Below are 17,332 nucleotides of genomic sequence, written 5' to 3' on the forward strand. Positions count from 1 at the left end.
CGGCTGAGATCCCGACACCTGTTACCCTCCTACCGATAGCGATTGATACAAGCAAATGTTGCTAAGCGATAGAGCTCACATTACGTCTCAATCCCAGCCACTGGGTCTGCAGCACGAGTAGCACCTGTTCTACACGTTTTATCGGGAGATGGTCTCGGTACATGGGACTGCCAGTTTTCCACAGTGGAGGGGAACATTTCCTCAGTGCTGAAGCAGGGAAACTGAGTATTCACGAGGTATGTTATCCACAGATCTGGAGGACAGGTGTGTTCTACTACTCTTACGAGGGTTGAGCTAGAGGTATGGTACCGTTTATGATACTAAATAGCTTTATTGCAAAACGACCGCAACTATCTCTTCAGGACAATCAACCAACTATGTACACTTTAAAAATAGCTAGCAACAGCCTCTCCCAGCACGTCTAAGCGCGGCACAATCCCCAATCCTGGTGTGGTTGGCGCGGTGACGAAGCCATCGTGGATGTCAAACGCTCCATCCGCGGTCTTGACTGTAACCATCTCTCGACATTCCAGGATGCAACGCAAAGATCGCTCCGGCACGGTTTGAGCCATATGCACGATCGCAGCGAATGCGATGTCCGAGCCACACGTCTCCTGAACACTCAGACTGTAGCCCGCTGCCAGGCAGATGTCCCGCTGGCGACGGCCTCGGGTCAGACCACCAGCCTTGGAAATCTTCAAGTCAATGCCTTCCGCCGCGTCGTCCGCGAGGATTTTGACAATGGACATTTCATTCGTGGCGAGCTCGTCGTAGAGGATCGGAACATCGGTCTTGCGTCGGAGAGACACGCACTCCCGCCAGGTGGCACAAGGGGCCTCCAACGCAAAATCGAGACCATGAGGCAACAGCCTCAAAAATCGTAGAGCGGTCTCTACCGACAATCCACCGTTGGCATCCACAATAAAAAACTCGTCGGGTTGCTGATCGGCAAGAGCTGCTGCGACCCGCTTGGCGTCAATCACCGGTTCTCCTGCGATCTTGACCGATTGCCCCTTGTATCCCATTGCGCGGTATTTGGCAACTCGTGCGCGCATGTCCTCCGGCTCTCCGACATAGATCGAAGAGATCAACGGCAGTCGAGCGTCTGTGCGACCACCGAGAAGCTCGCACACGGGCAGTCCAACCGACTTGCCAAAGATATCCCAGCATGCCACGTCGATGGCTGTCTTGGCATCTTCATGCCCGAGCAGTGCATCATCCATGGCATCATTGATGCGGTCGACTCTTCGCGGGTCCAGACCGATCAGGCTTGGTGCCATTGTAGCGATACCAGCCCTGACGCCGCGTGCATGGGAAGCAATGTAGTTGGATCCAAATGGAGTGCTTTCTCCCCAGCCCTCAAGGCCGGTATTGGTGGTTATCCGCACAATGGTGGCGTCAAAACTCCGGTATTCTCGCCCGGCAGAGAGGTAATAGACACCGCCTGAATAAGGCAGGTCGACTTGGAAAACATCAATCCGTGCGATCTTCAGGTCTGACATGTTGGCTGAGTTGCTGGAGCAAGTCGCGGCGAGGGGGGATGGAAAACGGCTCGTCTTAGCGTGCTGTGAATAAGAGTAGACCAAAACTTCACACGTCCGAGGCGAGAGCCGTGGGGAAACCTAGATTTTATATAGTCTAGCTCTCGGGAATGAAGGCGAGGGTACCGAATGGATTGCGGTCACCCTCGGCTTGTTAAAAGCCCCTGGGGCGTAAAACATTTCCTCTCTCGTGTGCATCGGCATGTCAGCGGGTATCGTTCAACGGAATGCATATCCGACCAGGTTCGTAATCTCATCTACTCAAGCGCAAAGAGGCGTCGGTAGTACTAGTATTGCCGTTCCCATGGCGAATGGGCTGCGACTTGGGTAGCTATCAGGGTTCCCGCGGGGCGTGATAAACTAAGCCCTTGGCAGTCTGGGAAATTGTAGCTTAAACTGGAATGCTCACCAGACTGGCTAGAATGAGGGGGGAAATAACTGCTTCCCCGCAGCTCGAGGTTCTGGGTCTGTGCTCTATAGGGAGTCTAGCAGATGTCAGCTACCGCGAGATGCCCAGTGCGAAAAACTCATCTATCTTTATCGAATGAACATTGGCCAGTACTTATCGGCTGTCTCGGTTCCACGTCCCTTCACAATGTATGCAAGAGGGGAACGGAACCGACCCTCCCGCAGCTTACATACAGTGTGAGAAGTATCTCTTCCGAGGCGACGAATGGTCTCCGAGTATTGGCTCAAGCGCAGTGGTTCATTCTCTCTGCTGTTTCTCCAGAGATAAATAATTTCATCTGTGTACAATTCATTACTTTCAGCCTGTGTGTAGCCCTGTATCATTCATCGTTCATCGCTCCCACCACCCCACCAACTAGATCCTGCACGGAAGGTGTCGCATATGCTTCCCTAACAAATATAATATCCATAATAATACACACAGATGTTAATGGGAGATAGTGAAAATGCCGTGATATAATCCAGGTCGGGGACTGGTTGTCGTTGAGACGAGGTCTTCGGGTACGGAAGAATTAGAGAATTAGATCGCAAGCTCTCACAGTCACAGCAACTTATGATGGTTGGGTTCAAGCTCTCGGCATATTGGATGCAGCACAGAGGAACACGCCGACTTTCACTTTTGACGTCGACTCAGTATCAAATCAGGGAACGCACGTAGCTCGCGGGTCGTAGTCCCCGTACTCACTCTCTGCCATTAGTATGATAATGAAGCCAAGAATCAATGATCCGAAGGAGTAATACCCTTACCTGATACTAGGACATATATAGAGGATTTCATATTGATTATATATCCGTTAGAGGTGGGCATCGACGAACCAGGGAAGAGCGTGGTAGTGCGGTACCTATGACGCTACAGTTGATTAAGAACAAGCCATGTTTCAGATGACGAATGAAGCCATGATTTTATACCCATGGGCCTTCTAATGACATCGCAAATCCTAGCTCCTTAGAGAACTTTAAGGAACTAAACTGTCCCCATCACGGAAGTGTTTCTGGCAAACTGTTGGACTATATACGTTTACATGGAGAGTATACCAACGAACATACATTGGCCAAGCCTCACGGCAAGACGACCTATCGGCCGTCTAGTCAACGGGAACTCTCTGATCTGGGTGCGGCCACTGTTTTACCGAACTTCAGTCTTTTCAGGGCACGGAGACTGTCCCGGACACCGCAGGGACCCACTCGAGTCTGTGACTCGATAGTATCGAGGCTTCCGCGATTCAATAGAATTGATTATCCGAGTCCGGCATGCATTCTGTTCTACAAAACGCGTTTCATGGGCCACCATTTTTTACATGATATTGATAATGATAACCCGGCCAAGCTTAAGAGGTCACTACTACACGGAGCTTGCTACAGCCAGGAAATAAACACAGCCCATAGTGGAGGAGCGCCCGAATTCCATCAAGGAATGACAAGGAATCATTGAACACAAGCCATAGTATAACTACGTTAGATCGTATGTTACAGGGAGTTCATAACTGCCGAGCATCTTGTGTCACTATGAAACAGCCAAACCATAGCAACAACAAGCGCACCCCAGCGAGACTTTTGACTGTTGAGCAGGGCTTAACCCTACACCAGGAACGGCTGTTGGAATTGAACGACAAGATAGTATCCCTATTTGTCCAGGAGATCGGCCCGTACCCGATGTGATCGTTGGCTGTGCGTTGAAGCCATTCCGGTGGGATCCTGAACGGCCTGTACAGCACTTTCTTCTCAATAACATCTTTCCTACTTTGAATTGGTTGCAACATAATCAGCAGTACAATGAATCGCATTTAGGATTTGGTCAGGGTTGAAACCATCCACCATGAGCCATGGCACAGACTTTCTGGAAAGCGTTAAACAACACGCTAAAGTATACTGAGCCAAAGATGCGGGTGGGCCCTACGGTAGGTAATTCTCTGAGAATTGTTTGAAGAAATTACGTATCACTATCAGGGAACTCAATCCAAGATCCCATACTGTCCCTGCAGATCTCTGGCACTTAAAGGAATAGGGCCCAGTGTTTAGAATTTGTATCGTATACATTTACCTTGGCATAGAATCCCAGCCAATCTCATGACAGACAGACGTTTCTACGTGCAATATTATCAACCAAAAGGGATATATGAACGATGATCAGCAGGCCATGTTTCTTCTGAGAAGCTAATAGAGTCATATTCCAGGAAATGTTGAGTTTCCGACATTGGAACATCTTGGACGGCATTGATCCTGATCGGAATTTTGGTCACGGTACGGCTACTAGTGATTAGACAGGTCAAACCGTTCTAATTCAAGGCTTCAAAGACTGTATATACTGTAGGCTCAATTGTTAGAAAAAGATAGAATTTCTTTCCTTCCTTTTTTTTTTCCAAGGGACTTTGAATATTTTCGGCGGATCATCGGAGAATCCACAGCAACCAGGGCCCCTCTTTCAAACGAGTCAGTGAAATAGATTTTGGGCAATTTCCTGATTAAAGCCTTAATCAAGTTGGGGCTAACACAAATGAACGGTTCCTCAACGGTTGTAAATTGTAATCTAGATCCATATGCGATGCTGCCGTGCCTGTGGAGCCAGACGGCGGTTGCCCCGAACGGTAAGCTTAACACACCCCAACCCTACATACCGACATAGATCCCATGAGTAATGGTGGTGATTGGCCTATTGCATGTTCTATCACATACTAATGACATACAAAAGAGGGAAGCTGAAGCCGGTATTCCCGCTTGGGTCCTCTGTGGGGGCGAAGGGGTAGTGGAATCGCTTACGAAGAACTGGAGAACACACTCTAGTAGTCCTCAGACAGTAAAAGACCATAATGCAAAGATGGCAGTGTCCATAGATCGTCATGAACAAGATTAAGGTTCCACCTCTATCATATGATGAGCCTCTTCGTCACTAAGCAGACAAGGATTCTGGAGGTCTACAGAAGGTATAAAGGGCAGGACATCTCCTAGACGTTAGACATACTAAATTGGTTCATCCTACAGACCATTCGCTCATTTTCTATAGAATAGCTGGTATATTCCAACATGCTTGCCAAATTCTCCCTTCTTTCTCTTCTCCTCACCTCTACTGCCTTGGCCGCTGGCGGCCAGGGTCTGTCCTACGACAACATTGACAAGTCGGCCACCCCCGGCGCCAGAGCGCTTCTGAAGTACATTCAGTCTCAGTACGGATCGCACTATATTTCCGGCCAGCAGGATATAGGAAGCTGGGACTGGGTCAAGGAGAACATTGGAGTGTCCCCAGCGATCCTGGGTAGCGACTTCATGAATTACTCGCCTTCAGCTGTTGCTCACGGCAGCAAGTCTCACGCCGTCGAGGATGTGATCCAACACGCGGATCGTAACGGAATTAATGCACTGGTCTGGCATTGGCACGCTCCGACCTGCCTGCTCGACAATGCCGAGCAGCCATGGTACAGCGGATTCTACACCAAGGCCACCTGCTTCAACGTTGCCGACGCCGTCAACGACCGCCGAAACGGGACCAACTATCGCCTCCTACTGCGTGATATCGATGCCATCGCCGCCCAGATCAAGCGTCTTGATCGGGCCAATGTTCCCATTCTCTTCCGCCCGCTTCATGAGCCCGAGGGAGGATGGTTCTGGTGGGGTGCCCAGGGTCCTGCCCCGTTCAAGACGCTCTGGGATATGATCTACGACCGTATCACTCGCTTCCACAACCTCCACAACGTAGTCTGGGTATGCAACACCGCTGAGGCTGAGTGGTATCCCGGAAACGATAAGTGTGACATCGCCACTGTCGACCACTACGCCAATGCTGGTGACCATGGCGTCCTCGCAGAGAAATACAAGAAGCTCCAGGCCGTCACCAACAACGAGAGAGTCTTGGCTCTGGCCGAAGTCGGTCCCATTCCCGATCCCACCATCCAGGCTCGCGACAAGATCAACTGGGCTTACTGGATGGTGTGGAATGATGAATTCATCAAGGACGGCAAGCAGAACTCCAAGCAGTTCCTGCAGAACGTGTACAACAACACCCAGGTTATTACGCTCGACGGTGGCTCCAAGCTTGGCAACTGGAACCTGGCTTAAACCGGTCTGGCGAGGGCATCTCATTCCATTTGATCTCCCTGGACCGATATATATCTTTCAGTGCTGGTTCTCGTTACATCAAAACCCACTGTCAAGTTATAATATGGCTTATCCAATCCTTTACCTGTTTCTTTTCGTCCTTCTATCCCTTGTGAGAGCGACAGAGTCTAATATTTTACATTTCTCTATCGAACTGGTAGATTCTATATTCAAATGAACTCCTCTAGGGTCTTTCACTTTGATTATCAACCGTGGCATAGCCCGTAGTTCTTTCATCTAAGATATCAGTAACTTGGACGTGATGTAAACACCGGTTGTTCCGAGCAGTATGTGTTTCTAGTGTCTACGTTCTAGGTATCAGAGGACTTGTTATTGCATTTTGAGTTTCCCAGTTGATACTTATGCTTTTTCACTTTTCACAGCAAGGGAAATAGCTAAATTCACCGAGTTTCAGAATCCGCTTAGGGTAGGGAAGACTACGGATGGTGTAGTGATACGTCTCTAACAGCCTCCAGCTAGATTTTATCTAGGGATCGGCCACTACTTTCCTCAAAACGGCTGCTCGCTGGCAGATTCAAAGTGCTATTTGAACACTGCCCACATGTTATACACACGAATATGTTGATTTTCTCACTCATAACCCTGTCATCATAGGTCTTACAACGAATCTGCAAAGGCAAGCTCATATGCAAATCCAAGAGTCAGTCTTCCGTGTTGCAACACATGGTCAAAGTTGACAGTATCAATCGTATCATCAGCCGAATGAATGTACGGGCTGTCATCGCCAAAGGCTGACTCGAAGGCAAATGCGGCGGGATAACCATACTTCGTGGCAGAGGCATGATCGGAGCACCCATATCCACATTTCGAATCGACGGTTGGGATAGTGCAATACTACAGGCAATCTCAGTGAGCACGGACGGTCGATCAAAGACAAGGACTGAACTTACAGCATCGACAACGACCCTAAGGAACTTGGTCAGGCTCTCGTCAACATTATCAATAATGATACCGATCGACTCCGGCTTTCCAGCATCAGTGGTGCCTTTCGTATAGCCAGTCATATCCTGCTGGAGCATGGCTTTCACGTCGCGGCTTTTCTGTGAGTACTGCTCGAAGATATCCTGACTTCCCAGGAGACCTCCCTCCTCTCCGGCATAGAAGTGGAACTCCACGGTGTTTGGAGCCTCGCCGGCTGCAACCTTCTCGTCCGTCAGGAGAACGCGGAAGGCTTCAAGAATGGTAACAACACCAGATCCATCGTCATCTAACCACGCCCCTCTGTTAGCATTGTTGATCGTCTATGGTATTCGATGGACAAGACATCTGAAGAACTCACCAGCACCCGGTGCACGGCCCTGTGAAGGTGAATTGAGATTGATGGAGTCCTGGTGTGCTCCAAGCACAATGACCTTGTCACTCTTGCCTGGGATCTTCGCGATCAGACTCGATTGTGGGAAAGAGTGTTTGAAAGGCTCCACAGTGACTCCTTTCGCTCCACTGGCGGAGATGATGTCCTGGATCTTGCCTTGCAGCCACTCGGACGATTTTTTGCCATTGTCGCTCTTATAATAGCGATTGTGGAACTCCGAGAACGGCTGGAGAACCGTCTCGAAGTTCTTTTTGTCGAGCGACTTGATCAAGTTTTGCACGGTCTCGTTGTGTTGCACCGAGTCGGGATATGTGACCGCGAGCTTTTGCTTCTTGTTCGAAGCGAATTCCAGGCTACTGGTCCGTCCAGTTATGTCAAAGAAACGCTTGCCCTCCTGTTCAATCTTATTAGCGGAATGCAGCGCGTTAGCTTAGAGAGGGCATTGCAGCGTACAGCTCTGAGAGCCCATTTCTCTGCTTCCGTGACAACTTTCGTCTCCCCCGGGGCAAATTCTAGGACATAATGGTCGTCTGAACGGACATGGTCCCCAATAGCAAGGGCAGAGGCTGTAGCCGCTAAGGTCGCGATGCAGGGGAGGAAGCGCATCTTGAGGGAGTGAAAGCCTGTATCACCAAGCCGGTACGAATGGGATCTTCAAGTAGCCGAGGAAGCTTGGATATGAGAAGAAGCTCCACATTACGAAGAGACGGAACTCGAGGCTTTATAGACCAGCGAGCTAGTCACATGGACAGGTACGGTGCATTACTTTTGACGCCATAGAATATTCCGAGCCGAGTATGATGCAAAATATGAGGAGCTGCTTGGCAACACTTGGCACTTCTCCGATCGTCCTATAACGCAGGGAAACCAGGTATATCTGCAGAAGTCACTGTAACCTAACAAGTCATGGGATCCAAGGGAAAGCATTCGGAGGCGATGAAGATCGACTGTCTCCAACCCTATCAGACGAGAGAGTCGGGGTACATCAGGGATTCACCGCCGGGGGTCCGTAGGGAACCCGCCCTGCCAAGCTTTATAATGTCGGCACTTAGGGGAAGATCCCTTCTTGGAAGAGAAATAGTCTCGATATATAACGCGGGATTAATTTGCGTCAATGTAACCTAGGACCCTGTCGTTTTATGTGTTACTGGCTTGGCAGGATACCCTTCGAGGTTGTCTGACACTTCATCTCGGTAGGTCTCTGACATGTTTTGCAATGAGCCCGTGAACCATATCGTGGTCAGCGACGTGTGAACTGTAACCCTGTTTCAGATTAAATGATTGCACGCAGGCACTAGGCAGTACCATGATGCACGTAACACTCCAAGATCCATTGCTTTGCCATTGATTCGAGATCCCAGTTTAGGAGCAGTGTCCTTGTATATTGCTGAGAGAATCACCTATATGAACGATCTTCCTCTAAGGCTGTCTCTCTAATGTTCAAAGTCCAAGTCAAATAAACCAGAGGAATCATTGGAGCAAACTAAACTGCAGTAAGAACAAAAGCGTAACGGACATCGAATGCCAACGATGATAATTAAAAGCCATAGCTGCTGGTCTGTTTCATAGAAAGATCGCAAGTCGGGTACTATTTTTCAACACGTCTGATGCTTAGCTATCCAGTCCAGGACACTGCTCACTCGTAATCTCCGTGATTTTCGTGTACGGCGAAGGATCAGTCCAAATCAAGTCGAACCTAGCATCTGAAGTCAGTAGAGGATCGCCAGTTATCCTGCACGTTGAAGTAATTTGAAGTATGGTGATTTCTATTCGACAAGGGGGCAGGAAAAGGGCTTAAGCACCTGTCAGTTGGATACTCAGGTGCATCGTCGGCTCCAAGCTTCTTCACGATATCCGTGAGCGCCTCATGCTGCCAGCAGATCAAGATATTTCCGTCTCCTTTGTAGTTTTTGACGGCCTTCTTCACACATTTGGGGTCGTCGCGGTCGCAAGAAGTATCCACCGTAAGGCCCAAGTCGTCAGCCAAGGGAAGAACTGTCTCATAGGGACGGACGCGCTTGCCGCCTGTAGCAGTCATTGTTAGCGATCCAGACCTGTCAGGAAAGACCGGTCGCTTGATGTTGAACATACTCTTTTTGGGTGTTTGTGCCATTATATAGCCAATGTTGTACCCTGATTCCTTGCCAAAGACTGATCGGAGACATTGAGCGCGTTCGACCCCCTGAGCGCTGAGACCATTGCCGCCATCATCAGGCTTCTCCCCGTGTCGGATGAGGTACACGGTAGGCGACGCCATGGCCGTAGCGGCGGCTGCTAGAAGATAGTATGGCAGAAGCATCTTAAACAGTGACGAGGTAATGGTTCCGGTCAGCCCCAGGTCCCCATTCAGTGGCACACTGGCTAGCCTTGTATTTATAAACGAAGCGAGTGAACTAATCTCTCGCTCCTGGCGGCAACACAATGTTACTTACTCGCATTAGGGCTGACTAGAGGGTGCTAAGTGGTTCCTAGGCAGCTTCGTAGCGTCGGTTATATGCGTTTAAGATCTCCACATCCGGGCACCTTAGGGCTTACACCGCTATGATTGGCCAACCCAGCAGAAACCCCAGGGGCACGTGGTGAAATGAAGAAGGAATGGTGGCTGAAATTCTCATGCCCCATACATTAGTCCGGAGTCTTCTTTGGTTCCGGGACGGGAGGCAGAAGCAAGCGAAGACCGGCGGAGGAGCCTTGGATATACTAGTAGTAGTAGATCCGTCCGTCAGCTTGGGCTGCTGTCACATGGTGCTTACGGGTTGGTTCCAGGGAACTCAGAGTCAGTGTCACATACAGTCTCTTGGAAGTCTGAAGGCATTACACCGTAAAGCGGTGATTGATGTGGATGTTCGCCCGGCCTCTTGTCTGACTTCTTGCGACAAGAGGAGTGTAGAGACTTCATGCGAGTCTACAGAATATCATGGATGTCATGTCACAGGAGGCTAAGCCTAACTAAGCCTTCCGCTTTCCATCTCCGGTTAGTCTCATTCTGCCCGAAGTGGAAAGCAGCTGAAGCTACTGAAGTTCCAAATCAACTTGGAAGACTTTATATTCGTTCAAGAGACACAAGAGTCCCCTCTCAACGTGGGGCTTCTACTATAACGGTTCGCAACCCTGCTGAATTATTGAATCCCTCGCCGGCTTCTCTGCAATGCTTTACCCACCAGAACCTCGCCCTTAAGCCTCTCCTCCCCGTCTTATCCCCCGACCGGTTACCCCCCGATCGCTACGGACAATGTCATCAGTTGAGAAAAAACGACTACGCGATAGACGCGCACAGCAGAACCTTCGTAGCAAGCGTTCACAGCAGATGGCCGTGCTCGAGAAAGAAGTTGCTCATTGTCGGGAACACCATGACGATCAAGGAATCCAGCGCCTCCTGCAAGTAATTACCGGTCTCCGGAAGCAAAACGAAGCCCTGCGGTCACGTCAGGAACGTCTAAAGTGTCTCGTCGATTCCTGGGATGCAAATCCAGCTGGGGTACCGACCAACACAAATGAATCTCCCGACCAAGGTTTACCGGGGTTGATCGCAATTCCAGAAGGACTCATGAACAACACTGATTCTAGTTCGAATCCGATCCAATCGAGCAGAACTAACACCCCATACGATGATCCAAGCCCATCTTCACTACGGTTGGGTGGTGAATTAAGCCATCAGCAAGCCCGTCACATACAGATACTTTCCAGAGAACCCCCGACGGCGGATACCAGTCCCATCTGGAAACAACTCCCTCTGCACGACGACGACTTCTTGGACCCGCGAACCATTTCCTGCCCTTGGCTTGAATACCCGGAGCGAATAGCCCTGTGCCCCGACTCCCCTTCCTCGCCACTAGACCTCCTCTACGGCACAAATACAAACTACCTCGCGGACATGATCTACAAAGCCACGCAGAGACGCCCTATCCGTGACCCCGAACGCCTAGCCATGGGTTGGCTATGCTATCATCTTACACGATGGGTTGTATCGCCCAGCCCTGCTACCTACGCAAACCTCCCACCCTTTCTGCGACCGGTTCCAGACCAGCTCCAGGTCACACATCCCATGGTGCTCGACAATATACCCTGGCCGCAACTCCGAGTGAACCTGATTCAACATTGGAATGTGTTCAGCGATATCCGCGACGATGTTTTCGGGCTGTTTTCGTGCTGTATCAAGGTTCGGTGGCCCTGGGGGGAGAGCATCCTCGAGCGGAACTCGGACAACGAGTTGTGCATTAAAGAGAAATTTTTCGAAACATTCATGAGTGAAGCAGGATGGGGCCTTACACCCGACTTTATGCAAAGATATCCTCAACTTCTTGCGGGTGTTGACCTCGAGGCTATCAGCTATGAGCTTGTGGATAAAGAATTCTATCACGGTGAAAAGTGATCTTAGTCTATAATTTTGTATTTTGGCAAATGGTCGCAACTATATACAGGTCTATGCTTATTATGTGTCCACCAATTTGGGGCTATATATGAATGTGTGCGATGGCGGCGGTGTGGTTCTCATCACAAACAGGCCAACATCAAGCGTTCACCTTTTCGAAATTGACGGGGTATTTCTCTCGGATGAGCTTGCCCCATTTGGTAAACACGATAGGGATCGGGACGAAGGCCAGCGCCAAAAACCCGAGGAGAGAATTCCCCCAGCCAAGGCCGAGCGCTTCGAACATGGACGGTCCGGCCAAGGGAAGCAATGCGCCCACGAGGGATCGCGTCGCCGTCAAGGTTGCGTTCGCTGATGCGGCGTAGGCGGGATAGGAATCGATGATGTACGTCTGGATGGGGAGATACACACCCATCATTCCGATCCCAAACGGCGCCATTCCAATAATGGGTACAATCCAGTGGACATGCTTGTCGACGGTCCAGCCATACCAGAAGAAGCTGATCGGGAGGATACACGAGAAGACGATCATCAGGGGAAGTCGCATCTCCGGTTCCGTCTTGCCTCCGTTACGAGCTGCGAGTTTCATCATGATCCGGTCGTTCGTGCCCGCCACAAAGACAAGACCCAGCATAAAACCAACACCGATACCCAGATAGGCCAATCCAGACAGACCGGTGGAGAATCCATACTGCTCCGTGAAGACGCTCGAGATGGTTGTGAAGAACAGATAAAGAAGGCCATAGACGAGGGACATATACGTCGACAGCAGTAACACGATGGGTGACTTGACCAACAGCAACATAGGCCGCACCAGACTTTGCTTCAGGAGCTCACCTGTGGAGGCCGGCCCTCTCTTGAGCTCATATGCGCTGCGCAAGTCTGTCCTCCCTAGTTCCTTGGACAGCTTGGCGGTTTTCCACCGGATGATGACGGGGGCGTACGTTTCCCGATTGAGGATCTCAATTCCCAATGCCATGGCCCCGCCCACAATCAACAGCACCCAGAACACCCACCGCCAGCCGACTTCCTCACCGAGAAAGCCTCCGGCGATGGGACCCGCAACCGGACCGATCAGAGGTCCCACGCCCCAGATGGAGGTTGCCTTTCCTCGTTGCTGGGGCTCAAAGAGATCCGCGATGACCCCCGCGCCCAACGTGAGGCATGCTGATCCTCCGATTCCTGCGAAGAGCCGAAACACGATTAAAGATGCAATGTTCGGGGCGAGCGCACATCCGATTTGCCAGACGACGAAGAACCAGTTCGCTATGCTAAGTACAACCCGTCGTCCATAGATCTCACTGAGCGGCGCTAGGATTAGGGGACCGAACTGTGAGGCATCATCTCTTGTCAGCCGCAAACTCTCTTGATCTGATATTCAGGCACGCAAACTCAATCATACCACATAGCCCAGAAGGTAGATGCTGACGGTAAAGGAAAGGATGGTTTCGTCGGTTTCTTTGAAGTCGGCAGCCATATAGCTGACGGCCGGGGAGAACATGCTCGACGCAAGCGGACTAACGAAGGTAAATGCACTGATCAGTGCTAGGAGAGCCCATTTTTTGCTGGGGGCGAAGTTTAGCGGATTCGCAGGGTCGTCTTGTCCTTCCCATCCCACAATTCCCCGGTCGAGGTCCGTTTCCGGGTAGAGTTGAGATGGCTCTGCCGTCTGCGTCTTGCCTTGCTCGAGGTCCGGCTGTTCATATCCGGGCTTTTTCTCCGTCATCGTTGTGGCGCTTGAGTTTGACTCTTTATAGTCGGCGGATTCCATGGTAGAGGAGAGAGATCTCTTAATCCGAACGAGCCATCCACGTAGCTATGGGCTCGGTGTAAGCAGGTAATGAACGATTCGACAGGTCGTACTCTGAAAGGTAATAGACATAAGAAATGAAAAGAAACGAGTGACTGGTTTATAAAGGAGCAGAGTAGGCAAAGAAGAAGAAAAAAAAAAAAAAAAAAAAAAAAAGGCAAAAGAAAAAGAGTATTGGGGCTGTAAACATCGGTTCGGAAGCCAGGAGCCGACATGATATACGAAAGTATCTTAAACTTATTTCCAGCAAGTGGGACTCGGCTTGTGCTTATACCAGCCAAGCTTCATAACTGGTCATGTCAACCAAGATTGGATATCGGATCGAAGCCGCGGCCGTTGTCTGGATCCCGCGATTCTTGACCAATCCTCATGTTCACTGGCCACCCGTTAAGTCGATTGATAGGCAGCCCATCTCTCACGAAGTTCAATAGGTCTATCGTCTAACTGTGTGAATAATGTCTAATTTCGGTGCATTCCAGTTATGTGTCCTGGAGGGATTGCCTAAAGACTGCCCAGATCTGCATATTCTGCATAAGATATAGGGCCGGTAGAGATTGATGCACACGGCGTGATTAGCCTCCACAGCAAGGCCATGTGTCCGCTGGAACAAACCCACCACCAGATTGGCTTACCTAGAGTCTGTGGCGAAGAGGAGGAAAAGGAGCTTCATTTGTCGTGCTGGACGACAAGCACTGACGCAGTGGCCCCACTGCATGTCAAGAATCTCCAATCATGGCGGCCTTTCGTCCAGCACTGAATCATTGCCGCTGGGAGATGATGGACCCATCGCGATAACCCTATTGTCACGCTTGTTCCATAATGCCATTCAATCAAGCATAAGAATACATGCATACCAGTTATGCGGATCGGACGACCGTCATAAACTTGCATCCGTGCATAAGCTGTACAGGGCTGCCGTACGCATGCCCATCAGCAACTCAGCACCGCACGAAGACCTGTCGGCCTTTTTCCGTTGGGAGACCGAGAGACGTGAAGATCCTTTCTCTAATTTAACGGAGTAGATTGCTCACTTGATCGAAACCACGGAATGACCACACGTTGCTTTGACTTATATGATAGGTTACGTCCAATCTAATTCATGTGCTTCATCGGATGCTTCCGATTCTTCTCTATGGAAACGTATATGAAAAAAAAAAAAAAAAAAAAGAAGAGATTCGAAATAACACAGCACATTAAGGTCACGTCACAATCATCACGTCGATATGGTTATATACGCGGTCGAGGGTATCGGAGGACACTGGAGACAGAATGTATAGGGCATGACTAAAACGGAGTTAGTTCGCGCATGCTTCCTGGCTGACATGTTTCACAGGGGAGAAATGGGTGCTAGCAACGCGCATTCGACTGTCAGTAAATCGCTCTGCATCCATCCATCCATCCAGGCATGGTGGCTCTATTAACTGGCTGACTATCGTGCTAGGACGCTGGTGTTATGGCCCAATACCTGCCTTGGTACATTCCGCATTGGACCTAGAAAGCCAACACAACGCTTTTCCAGAGCTGCAATTGATTAAATCGTTCCAATTCTTTTAACTAGTACTATATCTACACGCAGGACCATTTGGCCTAGCCTCCTAGGGACTGAGCCTAATTCGTAGTATCACATGGATATAGAAATCGTGAGCGGCACATAATGCTATAGAACCAGGCAATGCCCTCGCCCTCCTCGATAAGAGTCTATGCATTATTTCTGGGCAAACCTCAATTCATTCTTTCCAAAATCATGCACGGCATAACATTCTTGTAGAAGGGCGCTCCGAAGATGTACACCACGACGTATTTCATCCCCTCCTTCTCTGCCGGCAACAGACTTGAGACACAGACTCTATCTCCAATTTCATAGATGAGATGGTCCCCAATCGTCACACCAAACTCAGGCGCCTTCGCGTCACAATCGACTACATAAGCCTTCAGCTTGTCGTTCCAGATGCCTGGGGGCGAGAATTGTTTGTTCACTGGGTCTGCGACTGTCTCGGGGAGGATGGAGAAGTCGTTCCCGGTGTCTACGAAGACTTGCCATGGGTTGTGGTCGGTCTTGAGGGCGGCTTCCTCTTCTCCCGACGACCCATAGTTCACGCCCGCGATGGTGAAAGCCCAGTAGGCTCTCTGTTGCCTTCCCGATGTGAATTCAGCCGGAACGTTCGTCATGATTTCCACTGGAACAGCGGTGAAATCCGACTTGGGTTCCACCGGCGGCAGGTCGCCCAGGGTAAGATAGCTTCCGAATGTAGCGATACTGTCCCGCGCGGTATGCGCCAGGGCAATAGTGAAGTACGGCTCCACCAGGCCTTGTTCAAACATGGCATTGAACACTGGGCTATACACCACCCGGTTGTAGAAATACGTGTCATTGGGGACGGGTGTGCCCGGATGAGCCGATGTCAAGCTGGGGTAGCCAAGGCCCAGGAGCCCGTTGCTGATCCCCTCTCGACCCATCGGCTCAGAAACATCTGCGATTGCCAATTTGGCGCGCACTGAGATGCCTGCGATCGTGATATCCTCGTAGGCCATGACTCCGCTGGCACGACCGGCTCTGTATTCAATTCCGAACGCTTCGTTCGGAACCTGCTTGTAGCTCGACGAGGGGGGGTACGTTTCGGGACCATATCCACAGTCCGCCTGGAGGATGGTCAGTTTGCTGGTGGCATTGATGCAGGTAAAGCCGTCTCCCATAATGTAGAGATCACTGCTTCCTGTGTCGACCAGGAGCTTGAAGGTTTGGTTGTTGGCGCCTACAATGACGTCGACATCGAAGTTGTGGCCGCCACCGGTTGCGAGAAGGGAGGCAGTGCGGGCCAAGGCATTATCGCACCGTTTGCGACGATTCAAGGGAACTGTAAGAGCCGAGCTAAGAGCCAGGAAGTGGAGGACCGATGATAGCTGAAGGAGCTTCATTTGGGTGTAGAAGTAAAGACGGGCGTTATCCATCCAGGGCTGATCCACTGTAGGGCTGGCTCAGCCTCACCTGGTGCCAAGTCCCAGGGTACTTTTTAGCGGTTTGTTTCAACAAGGAGAACAATCAAAGTCGGACAGTGCTCCAGAGAAACGAACCAGGATTATCTGCCACAACAAATGGTATGATGCAAGGTTAAGTGTCCGCAACGTAAGTATTCGCACCCCTGCGAAGGGTTGCAGCCAATTGTGCCGGTGATCCCGCTGGATTGCGTCGAGGCTGCAGGAGGCCATAGCAGCGACTTCGGCCCCCAAGATTGTCCCCAATTACCCATTTATTTCACTTCGCTCAGTAGCAGGAGGGAGCACTATCGTGTCGTCTTCGGTATATGAGGCACTGTTCGAGGACTCCATAGCAACGTCCTCCACGGTTGGGGCTGTGGTCGATCCCTGTTTATTTAGACTTAAACCCACCAGCTCCCAGTGGGGCACTCCGGAATCTATCCCCAAAGACAACGGAGGAATCCAACATGAGGGATTTTAGTTCCTCTATTAGGGCTTATCAGGTTAGGAGCCAATGACGGATGGATCTGAATATTGATGCTGTCACGTGGCCCCAGGCTACCTTTTGTGGACGCGAGTCAGTGGATATGGTGTCAATTTTTCGATCAGTCTAGTCTAGTCTACTACTACTTGGCTAGGTAGTATGTACAGAAATGCCCAATTGCTCTTCCCCGCAGCAAGGCTCCGTTGGTTCCAGGAGAAAAAAGAAGAAAACCGCTCATATTACAAGGATAGGACACTGC

General features: G+C 50.4%; 7 protein-coding genes across 7 annotated transcripts; 2 read left to right on the plus strand and 5 right to left on the minus strand.

The window, feature by feature from the left end:
- Nucleotides 1-386: 386 nt before the first annotated feature.
- ABOM_005810 (mandelate racemase/muconate lactonizing enzyme family protein) lies at nucleotides 387-1,502 on the minus strand (the record flags this gene model as incomplete). The annotated part of the gene is made up of 1 exon (XM_022532939.1): nucleotides 387-1,502. One exon carries the CDS (start codon nucleotides 1,500-1,502, stop codon nucleotides 387-389), a length of 1,116 nt encoding a protein of 371 aa, XP_022388785.1.
- Nucleotides 1,503-5,030: 3,528 nt separating this feature from the next.
- Nucleotides 5,031-6,059, plus strand: ABOM_005811 (putative mannan endo-1; the record flags this gene model as incomplete). Its single annotated transcript, XM_022532940.1, has 1 exon — nucleotides 5,031-6,059. One exon carries the CDS (start codon nucleotides 5,031-5,033, stop codon nucleotides 6,057-6,059), a length of 1,029 nt encoding a protein of 342 aa, XP_022388784.1.
- Nucleotides 6,060-6,716: 657 nt separating this feature from the next.
- ABOM_005812 (M28 family metallopeptidase) lies at nucleotides 6,717-8,037 on the minus strand (the record flags this gene model as incomplete). Its single annotated transcript, XM_022532941.1, has 4 exons — nucleotides 6,717-6,953; nucleotides 7,010-7,326; nucleotides 7,399-7,825; nucleotides 7,885-8,037. The coding sequence occupies 4 exons, from the start codon at nucleotides 8,035-8,037 to the stop codon at nucleotides 6,717-6,719; spliced, it is 1,134 nt and encodes a 377-aa protein (XP_022388783.1).
- A 1,005-nt stretch (nucleotides 8,038-9,042) lies between these two features.
- On the minus strand, nucleotides 9,043-9,869 carry ABOM_005813 (phosphoglycerate mutase family protein; the record flags this gene model as incomplete). The annotated part of the gene is made up of 4 exons (XM_022532942.1): nucleotides 9,043-9,127; nucleotides 9,234-9,456; nucleotides 9,523-9,792; nucleotides 9,860-9,869. 4 exons carry the CDS (start codon nucleotides 9,867-9,869, stop codon nucleotides 9,043-9,045), a joined length of 588 nt encoding a protein of 195 aa, XP_022388782.1.
- A 794-nt stretch (nucleotides 9,870-10,663) lies between these two features.
- On the plus strand, nucleotides 10,664-11,803 carry ABOM_005814 (bZIP transcription factor; the record flags this gene model as incomplete). Its single annotated transcript, XM_022532943.1, has 1 exon — nucleotides 10,664-11,803. One exon carries the CDS (start codon nucleotides 10,664-10,666, stop codon nucleotides 11,801-11,803), a length of 1,140 nt encoding a protein of 379 aa, XP_022388777.1.
- A 139-nt stretch (nucleotides 11,804-11,942) lies between these two features.
- Nucleotides 11,943-13,574, minus strand: ABOM_005815 (MFS transporter; the record flags this gene model as incomplete). Its single annotated transcript, XM_022532944.1, has 2 exons — nucleotides 11,943-13,133; nucleotides 13,206-13,574. 2 exons carry the CDS (start codon nucleotides 13,572-13,574, stop codon nucleotides 11,943-11,945), a joined length of 1,560 nt encoding a protein of 519 aa, XP_022388749.1.
- A 1,761-nt stretch (nucleotides 13,575-15,335) lies between these two features.
- Nucleotides 15,336-16,529, minus strand: ABOM_005816 (pepsin-like aspartic protease; the record flags this gene model as incomplete). The annotated part of the gene is made up of 1 exon (XM_022532945.1): nucleotides 15,336-16,529. One exon carries the CDS (start codon nucleotides 16,527-16,529, stop codon nucleotides 15,336-15,338), a length of 1,194 nt encoding a protein of 397 aa, XP_022388787.1.
- Between the last annotated feature and the right edge of the window lie 803 nt (nucleotides 16,530-17,332).

This window comes from Aspergillus bombycis, assembly GCF_001792695.1.
Source record: "Aspergillus bombycis strain NRRL26010 chromosome Unknown contig00047, whole genome shotgun sequence".
NCBI classification, from domain to species: domain Eukaryota; kingdom Fungi; phylum Ascomycota; class Eurotiomycetes; order Eurotiales; family Aspergillaceae; genus Aspergillus; species Aspergillus bombycis.